The sequence below is a fragment of the Anopheles maculipalpis genome, chromosome 3RL (genome assembly GCF_943734695.1).
Source record: "Anopheles maculipalpis chromosome 3RL, idAnoMacuDA_375_x, whole genome shotgun sequence".
Taxonomy (NCBI): Eukaryota; Metazoa; Arthropoda; class Insecta; order Diptera; family Culicidae; genus Anopheles; species Anopheles maculipalpis.
Window position 1 is genome coordinate 49668324 of NC_064872.1, and position 19640 is coordinate 49687963.

Below are 19640 nucleotides of genomic sequence, written 5' to 3' on the forward strand. Positions count from 1 at the left end.
ATAGAAAACCATATCCTCCCTCTCTCAGTTAAGCACTTTTTTCTTTACCTGGTAACACCATGGCTACATCCCGTAAGAAGCCATGGGAAAACGCATAAACAGTAAAATAATTTATTACGAATGTTGTACTTACTTCAACGCGTCATGGTTTATCATCCCCAGAGCATTAACTGCCGCATCTCGTATATCGACGACTTCGCAACGTAACAACGGTATTACCAGCTTGTAAAGTGCCACGGGTGAAGCAGTTGTCCCGCTAGACTTGTCACTCCGATCCGCTGACAACGAGTCCGGAGAAGAGCTGCAAGAAAATTCATTCGCCGTGATATCGCGCAGCAAACCAGAAGGGAAGAGAAAATAAACAAACAAACGATGAAACAACGGCACACCACACGTTTAATGCTATACAACCATTACCATGCTACAAGCAGCTAAGGTAAAAACCGAACAAAGTATAACGCACTATAGAGTAAAAGTAGTAACAATGGTAATAGTGATGGAATGATGACAATGAGCTGCAATGCTGCACTGTGGATTCTAGGTAACCTCGTTACGATCTGTTGCCATAATAAATGCACTCTAGTGGAAAGGTTATACTGTTCCAAAAACATCTATAAAATTCAGCTTCATACGGATAACAGCTAAAATAAACATGTATATAGTACTGAATCACGTTACTACTTCCAAATGTGTGTTTGTTAAAAGCTTTTACTGTATGTTATATTCTCTCTCAAAATAACCAAACGATACTTCATCATACAGATATTTATTGAAAAATAATGTAAAAGCCCAACTAATGTAAACGTTTGTAGGAAATGCAAAGACAACACAATGCCCTGCTGCAATTGATCATTAGTTATGATAATTTATATCACAAATACTTGACTTAATTAATGGATTAAAAATCCAACCCATTTATGTTTTCACATGTGTATTTCATTTAGCTTAAAGACATTTTAAAGACATTTTGTACTATCCTGCTGAATTATACACCAATTATCCAACGTGTATCTAAAAAATATTTCGGACGCAATGTTGAACATATCACATTCAACACTATTAAAAAGACCATTAAAGATATTAACGAGTGTAGAATTAATGTAAGTAGTATTAACAACTATGGGAAAATTTACGTCGATGTGTGTACGAAAATGGTTCAAATGATAATATATTAAAATTTTGTAATGTGTGCGTGTGTATGTGTCGGGAAGATCAAGCAACTAAATTCGCTGATATACTACAGTTATCAACGCAACGAAAATCACTAACAAGAAAATCAGAACAACGTTTTGATTTAGAAATTCGTTCACCTGTAACTAAATTGTAAATGAATGAAACTAGAGCATAAAACGGTCTAGATATGAGAGAAAGAGCAATACATCTGCACAAATAATTCAAATGAGCAGATTAAAACGCAAAGTATGATCGCACATGAAACACAAATGAAAACGAATTAAAATCATAATGAATGAACAAAGAACGAAAGACGAAAACAAAAAGTAAAAGTTTGTAAAACTATGCCGGAAAAAAGAAAAGAAAATAAACGTTACCCTTGTCTCTTATGTCTGGCATCTTTGCGACCATAGGATAGAGGTAGGGTGAAGCGTGTCACGATTCCTTCTGGTCCAAACACGGATGACGGTATATTGTCCAACGAGTCGGACAACGAGCGGGAATCCGACTGATCATGCAGACTGAGAGAGTTGCGAAGTAGGAATTGTATTTCAGTACGAACGGTGAACATGTTCCGATTTAAAGCACGTATTTGGGAGTTAATGGTCACAACATTATCATTACGAATGACCAAATTTACATTGGAGCGGTTATCGTCACACAATTTTTACATTAATGTTTGTTATTATCAGTTTTTAACCAACAAGCCAATTTGATCGTTAAAATTATTAAGAAAAAAAACCGATACAAAAATGATCACATATTATAAAGGCAGTAAAATTTGTTCCAAATAAATAAACAAGATTAAAGTGGAAAAAACATCAAAGTTAGTGTTTGTTTTTTTTCGTTAATAATATTTTTCATGTAGGAGTTGTAAAGAAGTTATGTTGAATAGTAGTTATGTTTCAGTAGTAGAGGTCGATAAACGGTGAATTTTGTTGTTCGATTGACAGGATATGACGCGTCGACATACAGAGAAGAAACATGAAAGAAAAACATACTTTAAGTGTTATAGTCGTTCAACGTCGCTAATCAAACATTTTAATGGTTTCTGCTAAAATTGGTGGTTTCCTGAAAATTACAAAAACAAAAACGAACAGGCCAAATGTGTTTACCACCGTACCTACACCGTAATAGTGCAATTAAATGTATTGAACGTTTTGACGTTCATGTTATATATGAAATTTATTGTATTTTACAGTAATTTTTAAAGCAAGGATGATAATTGTTGAGCCCTCTCTATGGGATAAGTGTTCAAAACTAAAGATTACAACACAAGTTGGATAGTATCCTCTGAATACCCTAGATAAACCACACAAACACTAAAACACACGCAATGAAATAAACCGCCGAATCCAGTATTATTTATGTTGTCGCCTACAACGTGTAATTGTAGAAAAATGATTTTTTTTAAATGCCGGTAATTTTGATTTTTTTTACAAAATATGAGAATTCAAAGTCTGTAACGTTGGATGTTGTGCAATTTTTAAAATGTATCAAAGTGGAGTGCAGAAAGCAACACGACGAACTCATTCGTTATTTACACCATTGTTATGATAGTGGAACAGAGTACATTTGCTGATGTATTGCATGAGACAGTAGCGTAAAGTAGTGACTGAATGAGTAAAATATTAGTGGAAAAAAAAAACTGAAAGTAGTAAAACACAACCGAAAGTCTGAAATGATAGTGACTGAGCAAAAGATTGCCATGTCGGCTGTGTAGTTAGTTAAATTATCAAGTGAATGTGTCTTTGCAATTTCAGAACAATCACAATCAACAAAGAAAGCGTCTATAATTTGGTAATTCTATAATTCCAATCAATTATGTGTAATTTTTCACATAAATCTTTGTGAAATCTAGCGCGAACTATACGTAGCTAAGCCCATGTCAATATACACGTCAAACATTATTCCCATTTTTCATTTTTATCAACAAACATAAAGTACAATTGTGTACACAAAATAAGGAATCACATCACAAATAACATAATTGCATTTTACCAAAACATAAACACACACACGCTAAAAATAACTAGCAATAGTGTAAATTATAACCTAATAGGAAGTGATTACAACTAGCTAAATCCACTTGAAAACCAAAATTATAAAAAAAAATGCAGTCTGAGAAGAGGTTCACACTATCGTTTACGAGACCATCATTATTTAACATACAATCGACACTCATCACGACACATATTGTGGAAAGAAGAAGAAATGTACGTAAATTGCAATCGAAGATGGAAAGTTCCTTGAATCAGACAATATTTCGAATGCAGTAAATAGTGTCAAACCTACGCAGAATCCTTGGGCAAAGGTTGGCACACCCAACGGACGACACTCACCTTAAGCTGAGATCGGGTGAAGCGCATCGCACGGCAACACTGGGCATCTGTGGAATAAGGCGCATTGCCAATGCGACCTGATTTTTCCACAGATGTGCCAACGAGTCCCGTTGTGCCTCAGAGGGTGGTTTTTTTGTTGGTGCCGAACTACGAAGTAATGATGCACGATTGTCACTTACTGGGCTGCAATGAGATAAAAAGGTCCAGAATAAACCGTCATTGAAATAAGTAAATATAGAATACAGTTGTGTGATTTGTGCTACGAGTAGAAACTAAGTTAGGATGCCCTTTGGAAAGGTTTAATGAAATGGTTTACATCGGTTATTACATACGTTGGATCTATCACGTTGAACAAGCTCGTTACTCGTTGATAACATATAGGCCACGCTTGAGCCACAACCGATGGGCAATGTTGTAAAACGCGCGTCCGCTCCATGAATCCGAACAAACACACACTCCACGGATCGTACGCTTGGCCAAGGGCAGATTGTGATAGGCAAAGTGTCAAGGTGGACGCTTTGGTTGATTCCTCAACATGGCCGGTTGTCCACACGCCACTATTGCGGTCCACAATCCATTGCAGGTCGATCACGTTTGCGTTCAGCATTGCCGTTCGATCAGTCTGCGGAAGCATGTGCAGACATTTCTCAAGAGCCTACGAATACAAAAGCAAACAATATGATAAATGTGACACTTTGGAGAAAATTTGGAGAAAATTTAATCAAAGATATATTCACCTGCGGACAGCATTTATCGATAACATCAATCAAAGCCGGTTCTGTTTCTGGAATGCCCAAAAGCTTCTTCAACACTTTCACCTGTAAGCAAACAACAACAATAACCATAAATATTATGCTACGAGATTCTTGTAGTATATTTTGTACAGCACATTATCTGCGCACGACAATATTTCTCGTAGAGCGTCATACAAATAAAATAAAAAAACATTATCTAATTCGTTTTTTCCGTCTTGTTCTATCTTGTTTCGTTCTTTTCTAACGTTTGCCTGACTAATCCCTACTCGTTACACAAAATTCGTCCGTACAGCAAAGAATTTACGCTGCATATACGCTCTGCCTTTTCACCAGGAAAGTAATGTTTTAGTGTTTTCAGAGGAAATTTTCTCACATTCTTGCATCTGAATCCTTTTCAGCTAGTTTCTATTTCTGAATCAAGGGTTCTCGAATTTTTCGCTCAAAATAATGACTCAATTTTACAGCACTTGCTTTCAATTTATCTTACAGAAGTATGTTAATGTCTAAATACTTGAATCGATCCATTGTAAAATCAATGAACGTCAAGTTTTTGGTGCCCCAAAGCACCTCTCTAAAGCACTAAAGGCACCAAAATCATAACATGATCGCGCCACCATGCTTCTCAGTCGGCTGCAGAATTGTAGGATTTTATTGAGTATTAACCATGGATTAAGCATAAGGCCAAGAGCCGTCAACTTGGTGTTAACTAAAACAAATAAATAAATGAGTATTTGGATTGTATCACACTCTCACCAAGTTGTCTGAATCGAAAATATTATATTTATTTCGTCCGCGATTATAAACATCTACCAAAACTCATCCGGTTTGAAAAAAATAAATAAATGAGTATTTGGATTGTATCACACTCTCACCAAGTTGTCTGAATCGAAAATATTATATTTATTTCGTCCGCGATTATAAACATCTACCAAAACTCATCCGGTTTGACCAAGAAGTTTTAGGCATTATCTAACCGCACTTACCGGCTCCTTCCGTGCAAAGTAGCTTGAAATTCCTTCTGAAAATTCTTGATAACATTCTGTACTTTGCAAACTGACTATGATATTTGTACACAGTTTCAGGCTATCTACAAGTTTGACGGTGACAAACTCAGGATTTTGTTCAATTCCCCGTAAGATAATGCGTTTGCAAAGTTTGGTGAGCTTAAATTTGCGAGCTCTAAGGGGAGAAGTCTCCAAGGCTTTTGTCTTGTACGAGGTATGAATCACATTTGAAAAATTGCGAGCTATTACTTACTGCGAGTGCCTACACTTACTGACAAACTTTTATCTTCATTCCTAAGGTCAATGATCAGTTATCGAATTTTAACTGGGATTTTGATGGCCGTTTAAGGCCATTTTCTAGAGAAAACATTTACAATGCAAAAAAATTATTTTACAAGGCAGGAAATCTCAGCTTTTGTTTTTTATAAAACTGCTTAGAAAACCATATTAGTTTCACTTTTACCATGCATGACCAATGTAACTAAAAATAAAATATTATCAACATTTGAAAAGATACTCTGTAAGGGCAATTCTTTGGCACAGAGTAATTCACTTTGCATAGTTACAAAATTTTTTTTTTTAAACTGTATGGTGCACTTTTTTACAGCGAGAAATATACAATCGAACAGAATCTCTACAACATCTCTAGCGCTTGTGCATGAGCAAGTTAGAACTGTAATCAATCAAATCGACAATGTAAATCACTTACCTCCTTCAATATGCTAACCGCAAACTTGCGTGGTTGTGATCGACAGTTGCACAGCATAACCAACGCTAATCCTTCCACCATATGCATTGTCGTTGCTAAGGGTAGCTCGTGACCTTTCTTGCCACCAGTTGCACTGCTACCGGCTGTCGCCGAATCAGTACTCCCTCCGCCAGCGGTGCCACCAATGCCACTACTACTGCTCGTACCAACTCCCCCGATAGCTCCCGCAGTAATGGTGGTCGTTTGGGTGATGGAAGAAATGCCCGAACTTCCGCTGGAATTGGAGTTTATGGTAGCCGCGTTGAGCGATGCGTTTACAGCTGTCTGTGGATGGTTTGGTTTTAACAGTCCCAAATCTTGCTGATTCGCTGCACGTCCTATCCCACCCAAACCACCTACTAGTTGCCCGGAAGGAGCTAAAGTAGCTCCACCGGTTCCTTTTGTGTTAAGCGTATTGTTGTTACTGTTACTATTGCTTCCCGTGCCGAGCAAATTACGCCAAACGGTTAGAAATGCGTACAGCATTCGCAAACCGTTGTCCAACAGCTGTGGAAACGTGTCCACTACATCTCGTGCCAAAAATTGACTGAACCCTTGGATCACATCTTGGCGCCACTCGGGAAAATCGCACACCAACGTTTGTAACGATTGATGGGCCAAGCCTCGCAGCTCCTCGTCCATATGGATCGTCAAACGGGACAGCATATCGACCAATTCGTGACCAGTCATATTGTCGGGTGTAAGACGTGGCACGGCAGCAATGCACGTGCGGAACAGATCGATGCGTGGCTTCCGTTCGCCAGTCAACATTTCGTCGAATTCTTTGTTTTGATTCTGGATTACCGTCATCATCAGGGGACGCCCGCAATGGATGTCAAGCGCACGCAAAATGTCTACAAACACGCGCCGCACGTGTGGAAAGTAGTTTGACATTCCGATACTACGCGCCGTGTCTTCGGTAAGCATTTTGTTCAGATAGGTCTTTTTCACGCGCAACGTATTGCCAGACGGGAGAACACCTACCGTACGGGGCATCGGAGGTTCGCCGTCCTTCTGCTGCAGTGAGTCCGCTACCACCATGAACGCTCGCAAACCGATGCTCATTCGCTCCGGAGTCATAATGATCTTGATCGGACGACCCACGCACAGCAGCTCGAACACGATCTCTCGCATTGCAAAGTCGAGCCGTTCCTGTGCGATAAATTGAATGATTTTCACAAATATATTCAGTGGTGTGTCGCGTGGAACCACCGCTTTTGAGCCACGTGGAAAGAGTGAGTTTACGATGCTTTGTAAACGAGAATGAGTGGCCGAATTTGATTCACACTTTATGCGGATAATGTATACCCACAGCAAACGGTACAACGATTCCAGCGCAACTCGACTCATTTTGGGATCTTTGTTTTTCAGATTGCTGAGGCACATTGCGAGAAAGCAATGCCAGTTGCTGAGAAAGAAAGATTTCTGTGAAACGCACAGCAAACACGTCACCAAAGGGAACAGAGCCAGCTTGTGTTTAGACTTGGTGCACGCGTCCAGCGTTTGCGAGTACAGCAGATCGATGAAGTTCTTTACGCACGGTACGTTCACCTCATTCTTCACCGTTGCTGCTACGGGCACTAGAATTTCCACAAACAGGCCAGCCATCGCGTGTTTAATGTCCTTATCCTTTACCTCTAAAAAGTATTGTGCGCATTCGTGCATAAACTGGAACGATGCTTCGAACTCCTCGATGGGGGCCATCTTCACGCGGAAGAACTTCATTCCCATCAGCAAGCTGATAATACTGTGCGTCGTGAATGGGCTCGGTTCCTTGTTGCGCAGTTCCTTTAGCTCGGTCATGAATCTTTTCCGTACGGAGGAAAATCGACTCTGAGCCAGGACACCGACTACCTCCGCATAAAGATCAGCGATACGATAGCAGTCGTTTGCGTTCGGTGCCGTCTGTGCACCTTCCTTGTACTTAAACTGGCGAAAGGCAAGATTCTCAATCTGTTTAGTTATATCGTCATGTCCCGGATGGAACGGAAATTGGCGCAGAATCTCGATGAGTGCGAGACAGAAAATGAATTCTACTGCTGCCTCACGCCGCAACAGTTGATAATCTAAGTCCAAGCCTGATTTGTTTGCCGGATGGTGTGTGGTGGAGCTTACTCCCGTTTGCAGGTCTCGTTTTATGTTTTTGTCGCATATTTGATGCTTGTGCCATGCGAGCAGTGCCTTCAGCAACGACGGTAGACAGTGTTCCGCTACCGAGCCAAGTGCTTGCAGAAGCTGATCAAACTGATAGTCTTCTCCACGCTGCAACAGCTTTGGCAAATTTTTGTCGGAACCATCTAACAACACGCTTTCAATTTTCTTCTCCGCCTGCACCGTAAAGTCTGTAAACAGGGTACGCATTACAATTTCCCCCGGGCGCAGCGTTCCATCCGACGCAGCCATCATATCGATTGTGGCCGCCATACCACTGCCACTGCCTGTACCCGAAAGGAGCGCTGATCGGTTATGGCTATTCCAAGGCAATAGGCTAAGTCGCATCGAAGTGGCGGTGGTGGATGCGCTTAGGGGTGATTTAGATGCTTCGGAAGTTTCAATGTTAACCGGGCGTTCGATCACGGTAATAGTGTCCCCATCGTCTACTGCTGAACTGTTCGCGCCAGCAAGGCCCGCTGTACCGCTGGCAACTGCTGGTGCCAACTGCGAGAGTTGCATTTGAGATCCATTCTTTGACGTACGATCGTGGCTAAGCTTCGGCGTGCTTCGTACGCTGTCGGATGTTGGACCCACAGCACCACCGCTAGGGGATCCTGTAGATTCATGCTGGGTAGCGTTTTGCTGTGGTTGATTTATTCCCACATTGGTAGGTTCGCTGTGTTGAGATTCTAAAAGAGAAAGCAAATTGTAAATTAAAACTTTATGTTTGTGTGGCGTAAGATTTACATTTTCTGGCCAAACTTTGCTTCAGTTGCTTAAGTTTATTTTTAAACTAAATCAATGTTGCAGTTCTAGTCAAAATTCTGCTTTCATAGTTATTTGATTGATCGCTGGTATCATTTAGTGGCGCATTACAATAAAATATTCCAAGTATAATATACACAATGTGTGTATAAAATTCAATTTGATACGTCAAGGACTTACAGAATTGAACATAAGTAACTAATTCTTGAATTTAATTTCGCATTTCGATGTTACAAAAATCATAAAAAATATAAACTACAAAAAATCATAAACTAATATGGTTTTGAAACACGAGTAATACGCGAAGCACCATTTAATACCATTTTTTTTTTTAAATATCAACGTTCACTTGTAACTTTTATAATATTGTTTAACCTTATCATTTAATATTTTATGTTCGTTGGCTGCGATCCATCATTAAATAACTTTTAAATGAATTTTATGTTTGTTATTTACTTTAACATCCATAGTATGATTATAATTTTGCACCACAAATCCGTACATTGCTTACAGTTTTGTAACTATCGGAAACGTTCTTCCACATTCGGTTGTTTCCACTCAACACATTTTAGGGTTGTTATATGTATGCAGAATAAACGATGAATACACATTATTGTTATTTTAAGGGCCTATCCAGTGAGGATTGTACTACCTTTCTTCAGGAAAGTTCATTTATGACTGGAACAGATGCTACCGCAGAACCACCCCAGGTTCCTAAAATTAATCGATAACACCTTTCTGTCAACACCGTAGTAGTAGTAAACGGAGCGGATGATAAACGGAAGTATTTGAATTGCGTCCCACGTTGCCACGTGACTCTTGCTAATTCCTAAACCCCCAGACAGTGGCAAATAAAGCGGCCAGCCAGTAGTGTGACAACGTACATGGGCCACAATCGATAAATAGTTACAGTGTCCATCATCCACACGTCCACACGACAGGGTTTAATTCTGTCCAGTTATAGTTATTATTCTGTTGGAAAAATGTGATAGCATTTTTTTTTGTGCAGGATACAGCTCCATAGGTCAATAAAGCTCATTTTTCCAATCATGTTCAATGTGACGACGGCATCAAACACGAATTAAAATCGGTGTAGACGAATAAATGCTCTTTGATCTTTTTCGCTTGAGTGTAATGGCAGAGGAAAAGTAAAAATGAAAAATTCAATTTAAAAAAAAACATTTCTTTTTATATTTTTCTTTTTTTCAACAGCGTGTACCGCGTTTTGCAATATGCGAACAAGACAAATAAACATTCATTACCGAAACATATACAGCACGTGCGCTATTTCAAAAATAGCCATCCAACAACCCATAGAACAAAATTACGTAGGACATAGTTTGCGGCCCTTCTAAGTCTGGGTCCAATCCAGGACTGTTTTTGCTTTTTCTTCAATCACATTTTGTTCTCACTGTTTACTCATTATAGCTATCATTCGACAGGGTAATGTGGAACTAGAGCCACAAATAATTCATGCTTATTTGCGTGAATTGTACAATCTTTCCATAATAAATTATGATTTCACTGTACTAAGTGTGTGTGTGTGTGATACGCATAGTATTTGAGTAGTATTTGAACAAATTTTCAATTCACACACGTTTTGTGGCTTAGCTTAGAATGTATACTCACGTGTAGGGGACAGTAGTGCAAGTGCGTGCCCAAAACGAGCCACTATTCTAAGCAATTTTCCAGGCAAGCTGCCGCGTTCAAACATAAACAATGCTTTGACTAACACTTCTCTGGCACACTTCTACACCGGCCTATAAAAGAACTGATAACGAACCGATCCTAACCGATCACCTGCGTACATTCCACTATGCTACCCGTGTTGAGACTCTTCCGGCTTGAACAGAACGCGGCACCTGATCGCTTGCTGACCGATGCTAATGTAAAAGAGTACGCAACATCACCTTACACAGCACAAACCATCACTGTGAAGAACGGTGGACGGCCGCAAGGAAGCCAAACGGAACCAAATACCACCCTTTTCCCTTTCTATCAGACGGAGATCGGGAAAGAAGAAGGAAGCAGAGCTAGTTATGTCCCGTGTAAGGTGCCATTTTTAGCACCAAACCAAACAGTCCACCACGCTGATGTACTGTGGGATGTTTCTATTTTTTTCTGTTTAAAAAATATACACACGTAACTAGTTCACTATGTACCGCAACAGGAATAATTCCTAACCAACACTTTCGTTCGTGAGCGAGATCTAAAATCGTTCGAACCCCTGTTCGATTATTGCTCATGACTTCGATCGCTTGGTAGACGGTTCAGAGTGGCACTATATTACCTATACGGAACCTGCGGATACACGTATTAGACGGGAAAATCGCATATCAAATCATACAGCAACAAATCTACTGTCGTGATACGATCCACTCATACTGTTCTATCATTTGTAACGCTATTCGCTGGCATCTTCACGATGATGACGATGCTGATTATGATGATGAAAGTGTGTCTGCCTCGATTTGGGCTGTTTTTTTTCTATATTGGCAATATATCAGCAACAAAACACAGTCTAGATACATAACATTTCATTCATATATGTAGCTCGGCACGAAACGAATCTTCCTGTTCTTCACTATGGTTAGGTGAGGTTCAAGCAAATTTAATTTCACACATGTTGTTAATGCGCAGCGCAACTAAATTAAAAATTCATACAAAAATTACTAAAAATTATTGGTCACACTCGCAACTTCGCAAACGCTCTGTATTTAAAAATGCAACCTGCACACCTGGTACATTTTCATCTCTCATCTTGAAAGCTGATAAAAGTTAACGCATAACCAGTACAGATTAGACATCTTGATAAACACACGGGTACCAATAACTGGTTACTTAATATTGATAATATTCTTTGTTTCCATTTCCATCAAACCTACGCTAAGCAAATGTCCTTTTAAATACAAAGGTAGCGATTTTTCTTTTGTTTTCACACGGAACGAATCAATTTGTCAACGGTTTACGCGTACTGCGGGTGCGTATATACTGACCGGAAGAAAAATAATCTCACAAACCTTACGGCATCAGACGCAAAAAAAAATAAACGCATACAGAGAGAGAGGCAGTCTAACATGTGTCTGAGAAACACATGACTATACACATCGCATGGGGAAGCGTTTTGCACGTACGAACATCACAACATCGGCGTGCGCGTCACGGTATAATGTTGTTATCTATCGTTTACACCAAACCATCGACAGCGAAAGCAAAGCAGAGATGATGGTTCAAGAGATAAAGACGAAGGTACATCACCGCTACCGACAAACGTCGCCATACGCACAAAAACAATACAACCAACGCTGCCAACAATACTACCAGATTAACTAATGTTCGATTATACTTCTCCAATCAACACTATTTCACCCAGTTTCACAGAACAACCCGGTTAAAGACATATCGTTAAGAAGATGTGAGCAAGGGTTTAAGTTTACTTTAATTATATATAGAACTTATAGAAAACAATCCCTTTAACTTGAAAGTAATTTTGTGGTCTTAGAAAAAAAAACACTAAAATCAGAGCTCAGCATTTTTATTGTTAAACACCTTGTTCATAGTAGAGGAAGTACTAACCAAGGATTCGGTAAAGTCATATGTACCATAGTCATATGCCCATTCTTTGGTGCGCCGAGTCATTTATAAAACAGTCTAATAACTAAATAAAATATATAAAAAACTTGTGATTAAATATCAGTTTTGATTGAGCTTATATATAGTGGCAGCATTTGTTTTTAAATTGGACTCACAGGCTTCACAGGTTGTTTTGTAATATCATGGGCTTTCTGGCTTCTATGCATCAGCCAGAAATGCCCGGATAAAGGTTTGACGCACGACGATAAACGCTCGACTGTGATCGGTTTGCAGGAATTAGTTGTAGCGTCAGATGAATTGAGCAAGTTGTAACTATTTTCAACTTTTGTTTATCGTTATTGAATATGTTTTGCAACATGTTCAACAACATGGCACTTTTCACGGGTTTTTTTCGTTGAGATCCCTAACAGAAGGTCTTTTCATTTTTCAATTCGTAGTTGCTTCGACAGTTGCCTTATGTTGTTGCGTTATGCGTGAATTTTGCTATCAATTTATAAACTATTCGAGCCTTACCTCGAATTGTGGAATTCGAACCACTTTGGAAATCTCGCTGAATGTATATCAATTATCGACCACTTGATACTCTATCTTGGTCAAAAAAGGTTTTCCTGTACATTACATTGTTCGATTGAAAAATTATTTAAAACGTGGTTTGATCACTTTGCCTGCGGATCGTGTATAACAATAACAAGATCTTGTCCAGCATATAATTTGCCTAAACGGCCAGTAATATCAAACTGATGGTCACCAGGAAACTAGACGACATCAATTTAAGTCTGTTCAATGGATTGGGGGACAGCGGCGTTGGTATTCACATGGCAGGAACGTGGATCTAATCATAGCGTTTCCCAGTGGTATGATCCATTACATAGCCGGCGTGATCTGTACCATGTCGTTAAGCCAACAAACAGACGATGTTCTTGAGCTCAAAAATGTGCATACAAACGACATGCAACATTTAAGAAAATTTTGTCACAACAATGGATGTTCTTTGCTACTCATATCTACAACACCAGATTGGCATGGATGTTGCCAGTTTTGGACATCAAGTTCTGTCAGATCCGTTTACATGTTGGACTTAATGTTGTGAAACAATGAAGCCACTTTTTCTTGGTATAATATCTATCAATTTTTTAGGATTTTCTCTGTTATTCCCATGTCTTAGTGTACATTTTCAATACATACATACTCAAGGAGAAGATGTATTTTGTCCAAATGATCTTCAGCATCAACCTGTCGTCTTGCTCTTATAATTGGTAACAGTAATGAAGGCGACATATCTTACCCTATCACAAGGAATTTTAGAACGTGACCCTCACTCTTCTTTTAGTTTTCCTCCAGACCCCAAAGCAAATCCTGATCATTTTCGATTTATTCACTCGGGAATAGCGTTGCTAGCGCCGCCGACATATAGACGTAAAATGTTGTCAGGCTCTTAACTGCATAGAATGATGAGGCCCTCAACACACTGAATTCGACAACTGAACCAGAGTCAAAGGACAAACGGAGACATTAAATGAAAATTTTCGTTGTCAGGCGTACGCTTTGATCAAGACTGAAGCGGAAGATCCGTTGCTTAAGATATGTGCGTGGACATTTGAAACCTGGCGTGCACAAACGTTTGCTTAGTTTGTTTGAAATATGATCCACTTCTGTCTGTACATAAAAGGCATGATCGGCATGATTCTGCTGTATAACGATGTATAATCGTTGGGACCATGACATGAAAAGTCGTAAAATTAGTCCATTTTTTGTTAAGTGTACTTTACCTCGATTATTTTTGTTTACTAACATCAATTCACTAGAATTGAAGCCATCGAAACGTGTGTAACATCACTGATGGGCCCCGAAAAAGAGATGTCCTACAGACAATCAAGTATTGAGCCATACCACTAGCTTGATTTAGTTACATCACGTCATTTACACGAATTTAGCTACGAAAAATAAATCATTGTGCAACGACAAATCATTCAACAAAACGATTCTATACTCTTCTCACCGCAGGAAACGCTGCAGCCAAAGGGGCGTAATATTATCATTCTACCCTTTGGGCCGTGCGACATGCATCAGCAAAACAAAGCGTAGAATGTAAACAATGGTGGCGTGAGGTGGTCCCAAATTTACGTCATTGCGATTTAGAAGAACTTTTCCAAGCGAATAGAATGCAATTGAAACACTTTCCCAATACTGCGCAAAGTTACGTCAATCGTCTCCAAACCGGAATTCCGATTTTGCTGGATACATCTCCCTAATGGTTGCATGCTACTGTATCGACAAAATATCAAAAGGTACGGAAGTAGCTGCAGTTCCAGTCTTTTTGGTACATGCGTTGACCGCCATTGCTTTGAAATTTACAGCAGCCCTGGCCGTAATAGTTTGGCTGGAGATTCAGTTTTGTTCGGCACCTCCTTACCTGTACTGCTGGATGCTAAATTTGTACTGCTTGTGGACGGAATGTCTTCGCCATTGTCGGCCGTATCCATCCCATCGTCAGTACATTCGCGCTGCATTGTGCGATTACGGGTTGCACGACGACCGTCGAAACGGTGGTCGGTCTGCATGCAAATCCCCGCTACGTGAATTATAAGCAATAACTGTGCTTTGGTAAACAATGAACACACGCTTTTCACTTTTCACTATTGATCGAACGTCTGGGTTGGCTATGTTGTGTTAATTTGAAACTTTTTCCTCTTCTTGATGCTCTGTATTTTTTTTTTACTTGTCAAATCTCTGACAGCTACAAAACAGAGAGAAGAAAAAAAAAACATTCCCGATGACAGTTTCCCTCGCATCATCATTCGCCCATTCCTCCTGGCTGACAGTACACGAACAGCTGATTGTTGTTTACTTATCTGCAAAGCTGCACGATATTCATTTATTTTCTGCTTATAGTAATACAGCGTGGAAAGATGTGCATTGCTGATCAAGGATTTACTTCATTTCACACTTGAGCAAAATCTATTTTCATGCTTTTTAAGCTGCGACCGGCTTTTGCAAGAATCAGCTGTTTTTGTAAACAACCTACGGTCGACATACCCAGTGCACATATTTTGACACAAACTCTTGTTTGCAACAGCGAAACATCACCGCTGCTAAATAAACGTCTATTACCTTTTATCAAGCGAGGTGTTTGATGGCGTTCTGCAATTTTGTCTTCAACGGTGGAAACGATTTCCCTGATTCGTGCCCATAGAACTTTCACGCATCAATGTGCAATAAATGAGAGGCGGATGTAGTCTCGCAGGCTCAAAGCCTCTACAAATAAACAAAACCAAAAAGGTTTGCAATAAATCACGCAGGGCAGGGTTTTGTGAAGCTCTTCGCCTTCAGCAGATACTCTGGTTTATAGTGACCCAGGTACAGTACAAAAAAGTCAAAATATCAATACGTACATTTTTAAAAACGTCCTCTATAGCGTGTTAAGGCTACCGAAATCAAACAAAGCCAACTCATGTTTGTGTTGTTTCACCAACCATGATTTGCATGACAGCAACAGTGTCAACATTTCCATGCCGGGTCGTGGCGGCAAGTGCTTCGTCTTCCGCCAAGCGAGCAATATATACGTCAAGGGTGCAAAAATTTCGCAAGTGTCCGACAGCAGGAGTTCCAACTACAAACAAAAGCTTCCTTGGCTATGAAGATTGATATTCACCCGCTAACGAACGATCCAACGTCCGCATGGAAGGAAATTTCGAAATCACAGCGTGTGATAAAGATCAACACAAAGCCGCCAACGGCAGACGTGCCAGCGAACAAGGTGCGCGTCGTCTGCATGTCCGATACCCATTCGCTGACGCATCACATCAAGTTCGACATTCCCGAAGGCGATATTTTTATTCACGCAGGAGACTTTACCCGGTGTGGCAAACTGGATGAGGTGATCGACTTTAACGAATGGCTAAGTATGTTGTGATTTTCGTTTCCTTTATGCAATCGTAGCGCTTAAATGTGCCTTCCTTCTTTCGCAGAAAAACTACCGCACAAGCACAAGCTGGTGATTGCCGGCAATCATGAGCTTAGTTTCGACCATACCTTCACCCATCCGTTCCAAAATGCAAGTGCCTGTTGCAAGAAAACAGGTTCCACGCTGCTAGACGAAATACCCACGCTAGGCAACTCGAAGGAAAGCTTGGCGGAAGCCGTCAAAACGGAAAACATTCGACAATATTTGAGCAACTGTACCTACATGCAGGATGAGTGCATCGAACTGTACGGTTTAAAGATTTACGGCACACCCTGGCAACCCGAGTTCTGCAAGTGGGCGTTCAACGTCAAGCGCGGTCAGGCATGTCTTGAAAAATGGGAACAGATACCGGAGAGCGTGGACATACTGGTGACACACACACCGCCCGTTGGACACGGTGATCTTTGCTGTTCGGGAGTGCGGGCAGGATGTGTGGAATTGCTAGCCACGGTGCAGCAGCGGGTCAAGCCAAAGTATCACGTTTTCGGCCATGTTCACGAAGGCTACGGTATCACTTCCGATGGGAGGATAATCTTCGTCAACGCTTCAACGTGCGACATAAACTACCTGCCCAACAATCAACCCATCGTTTTCGATGTGACTCTGCCGAAAGGTCGAACCAAAGACGACTAAGCACGATCGACGAAAATTTACCGTGTTAAAAGCGGCTAACCGTGCCATACCATGACATGCACTGAACATCCTATTTGGTTACACCATATTCTAGTATGTTGGTTCAAATACGACGAGAGTGTGTAACAGGCAAAAGACATCTAGCGCCTTAAAACGTCGGTGGATAATAATGATCACAAAACTTAAAGAACCAAAGGTTCATCCCCGAGAAACGAAACAAAGGTATTATTTTACATTGGGATTTTTTTCCTACAAAAATTCTCTCATTTTTCTCTTTCTTAGCAGAGCAAAAGGAAATATGATAGGGGCCTTGGAATGGCAATAAAGACAAAAAATACGGAACTAATTTATGTCAAACAACCTCAACACAAACAGCACAATGAACAAGTAGCTCTTAGTCATGCCAATTAGCTTTCACTATAAAATTCTGATAAAGGAAATACATAGAAGCCACATATAGTCTTAAATTTAGCTGTAAACTATCTTATATATATGTTCCTTATTTATACGGTGTCAAGATAGGATTATACAAACAGTAGGAACAAAGATTGCTCAAGCTTTTTTCCTCTATGTTATATATTAATGATGCTCGTTTTTTGCGGTGTTCTTGCTATTGATTAAATTTTACTTTCAGATGCAAACGTTATAATTAAGCTTTAGTGAAATTAAATTTCACTTTGTTTGTCTAAATAAAAAAAAGTTTTTCAATAAACTGGCGGTTTCCTCGGGGGTTCGAATGAGGATTGAACTCGGCCGTTAATATTATTTTTTAATCCGATATAACGGTCTGGCCGTATTGCTAGCTTGGCCGTTGACGATGCTCATACTTTTAAATAAAACTCGCTAAGACTGTTTGTGTTCAATTGTGCTATTTATTATAAAATTACTTCCGGATTGCTTTTCTTTCAAACACAGTACACGCCACTGTTTGGTAGCTATTATCGGCACTAACTAACATCGTTTTTTATATCAAATTACAATAAACTAAACATAAATTGTACCATAAAATAAAATGTATGTCTATAGAGCGTTACATCCATTTAGAAAAGCACCTCTCAGCAAATGGGGCCAAAAGATAGATAACATGTACCGCGGGAACTAAGAGGGAATTTATCGTACATTTTCTTTATATGGTGTACTATCAGAAAAAGCTAATGTTTTATCAATTTGGATACTTCGTTCTGTGAGAGCGCCATCAGCCAATCAAATTGAAGGGAGCGAGTGTGTGTTACCTAGTCTGCATAATTATACATGTGACTTGTTTATCTGCAAACAATGTATGTAGTTGCACGAAACCTTCTTTCAGCAGGTTTTCTTCTTTCGCAAATTTAAATATTTCTTTGCATCGAAGTATTGGTAATTTGAGAATTAAATAGCGGTTGCGGTGTAATGCAGCACAATATACCTATCGTTGGGAGCTTTCTCCCAACAATATTAAATAAGCAAGCAAACAACGACAGTGTTAGTACAGATGTTTAGAGTAAGTGTCGTCTCGAAAACTTCCAGCAAGTAAAAATTATTCTAACAAAATACAAAAATTTGAATCGTACCATGACTAAAGACATTAGTCCAAGAATCAACCTCAATGACAAAATGGATTGGTGCATATCTAATGTATACAACTAGTTTTAACTCAGAAGATAGCGATATTCCAAACGGATTGCTTGAACAGAATGGGCTGAGATAACATGCTAGGAATATACATTATTGGCGATTATCAGATAAGTCTTTTGAATGGAATTAACACGATGCACATGAGTCAAAAATAACCAGATATCCAATAATGAGGGACAGGATCTACAAAATGGTCAGGGCTTTAATTGATTGACATGATTGAGATAAACAGGCAAGTGCCTGTCTTTGTAAATACGTCAATAGGGAATATCAATCTGCAAATAGAGCAAGCTCAGTGCCCGTATAGAACAGATTGGAACCTTTTCACACACTTGGTGCTAGACGGAAGCATATGCTGTTGTGTAGGCTCATGCCATAAAAGAAGAGAGAATATTATATGCATTGAACCCAACTGCACCTTCAGTAGACGTGAATGATTTTGACAGGCCCGCTCTACTCTACAGTTGGGATGAACTCTTGGATTGTAGTTGGGATATGCAACTCCTATCCTGAGAAAAAGCGATATATACGTTGAGCTGAACTTACCAAATGTTACATATGATTTACAGAGAGATTTTATTTGAGAATACGCTGCAGTTGGTAAATCTAGGGTGAAAGCTCAATTCGTTCCATTCTGTTGTGTTTTTAGTTGCATCTATTTCTGAAATCAATAAATCTGATACGGCTGAAGACTGCTAGCACAGCTATGCAGACCACCGTTCCGAAAGAAAACAGGAATAAGCGCTCTTATGAACAAAAGCTCGTGAGCAAGGAGTCCAATAGAATGGCAGGCTTATATCCTTAAAGCGATATTGTACAACGTAAGCGTATGGTTTGCGGTAGGTAAGACGACGGTAGACCCTATAGACCTGTCCTGCGTCCAAATACGTAAAG

At 39.7% G+C, this 19640-nt stretch overlaps 2 protein-coding genes across 2 annotated transcripts in view; one reads left to right on the forward strand and one right to left on the reverse strand.

The window, feature by feature from the left end:
• LOC126561242 (protein furry) overlaps positions 1-15177 on the reverse strand; it is a 38392-nt gene extending 23215 nt beyond the window's left edge. The window contains exons 1-7 of the mRNA XM_050217194.1: positions 14949-15177; positions 5984-8865; positions 4253-4333; positions 3848-4170; positions 3516-3698; positions 1551-1694; positions 134-301 (exon numbers count right to left, since the gene is read on the reverse strand). Coding sequence (XP_050073151.1) covers positions 134-301; positions 1551-1694; positions 3516-3698; positions 3848-4170; positions 4253-4333; positions 5984-8865; positions 14949-15096 — 3929 coding nt within the window. The 5' untranslated portion in view covers positions 15097-15177. The remainder of the gene's footprint in view (positions 1-133; positions 302-1550; positions 1695-3515; positions 3699-3847; positions 4171-4252; positions 4334-5983; positions 8866-14948) is intronic.
• A 942-nt stretch (positions 15178-16119) lies between these two features.
• On the forward strand, positions 16120-17197 carry LOC126562703 (UPF0046 protein C25E10.12). Its single transcript, XM_050219270.1, has 2 exons — positions 16120-16437; positions 16504-17197. Exons 1-2 carry the CDS (start codon positions 16170-16172, stop codon positions 17130-17132), a joined length of 897 nt encoding a protein of 298 aa, XP_050075227.1. The 5' UTR covers positions 16120-16169; the 3' UTR covers positions 17133-17197.
• The last annotated feature ends 2443 nt before the right edge of the window (positions 17198-19640 follow it).

Coding starts and splice junctions, on each gene's coding strand:
- LOC126562703 (XM_050219270.1), top strand. CDS start 16,170: ATGAAGATTGATATTCACCCGCTAACGAACGATCCAACGTCCGCATGG. Junction 16,438..16,503: donor CGACTTTAACGAATGGCTAA/GTATGTTGTGAT, acceptor CTTCTTTCGCAG/AAAAACTACCGCACAAGCAC.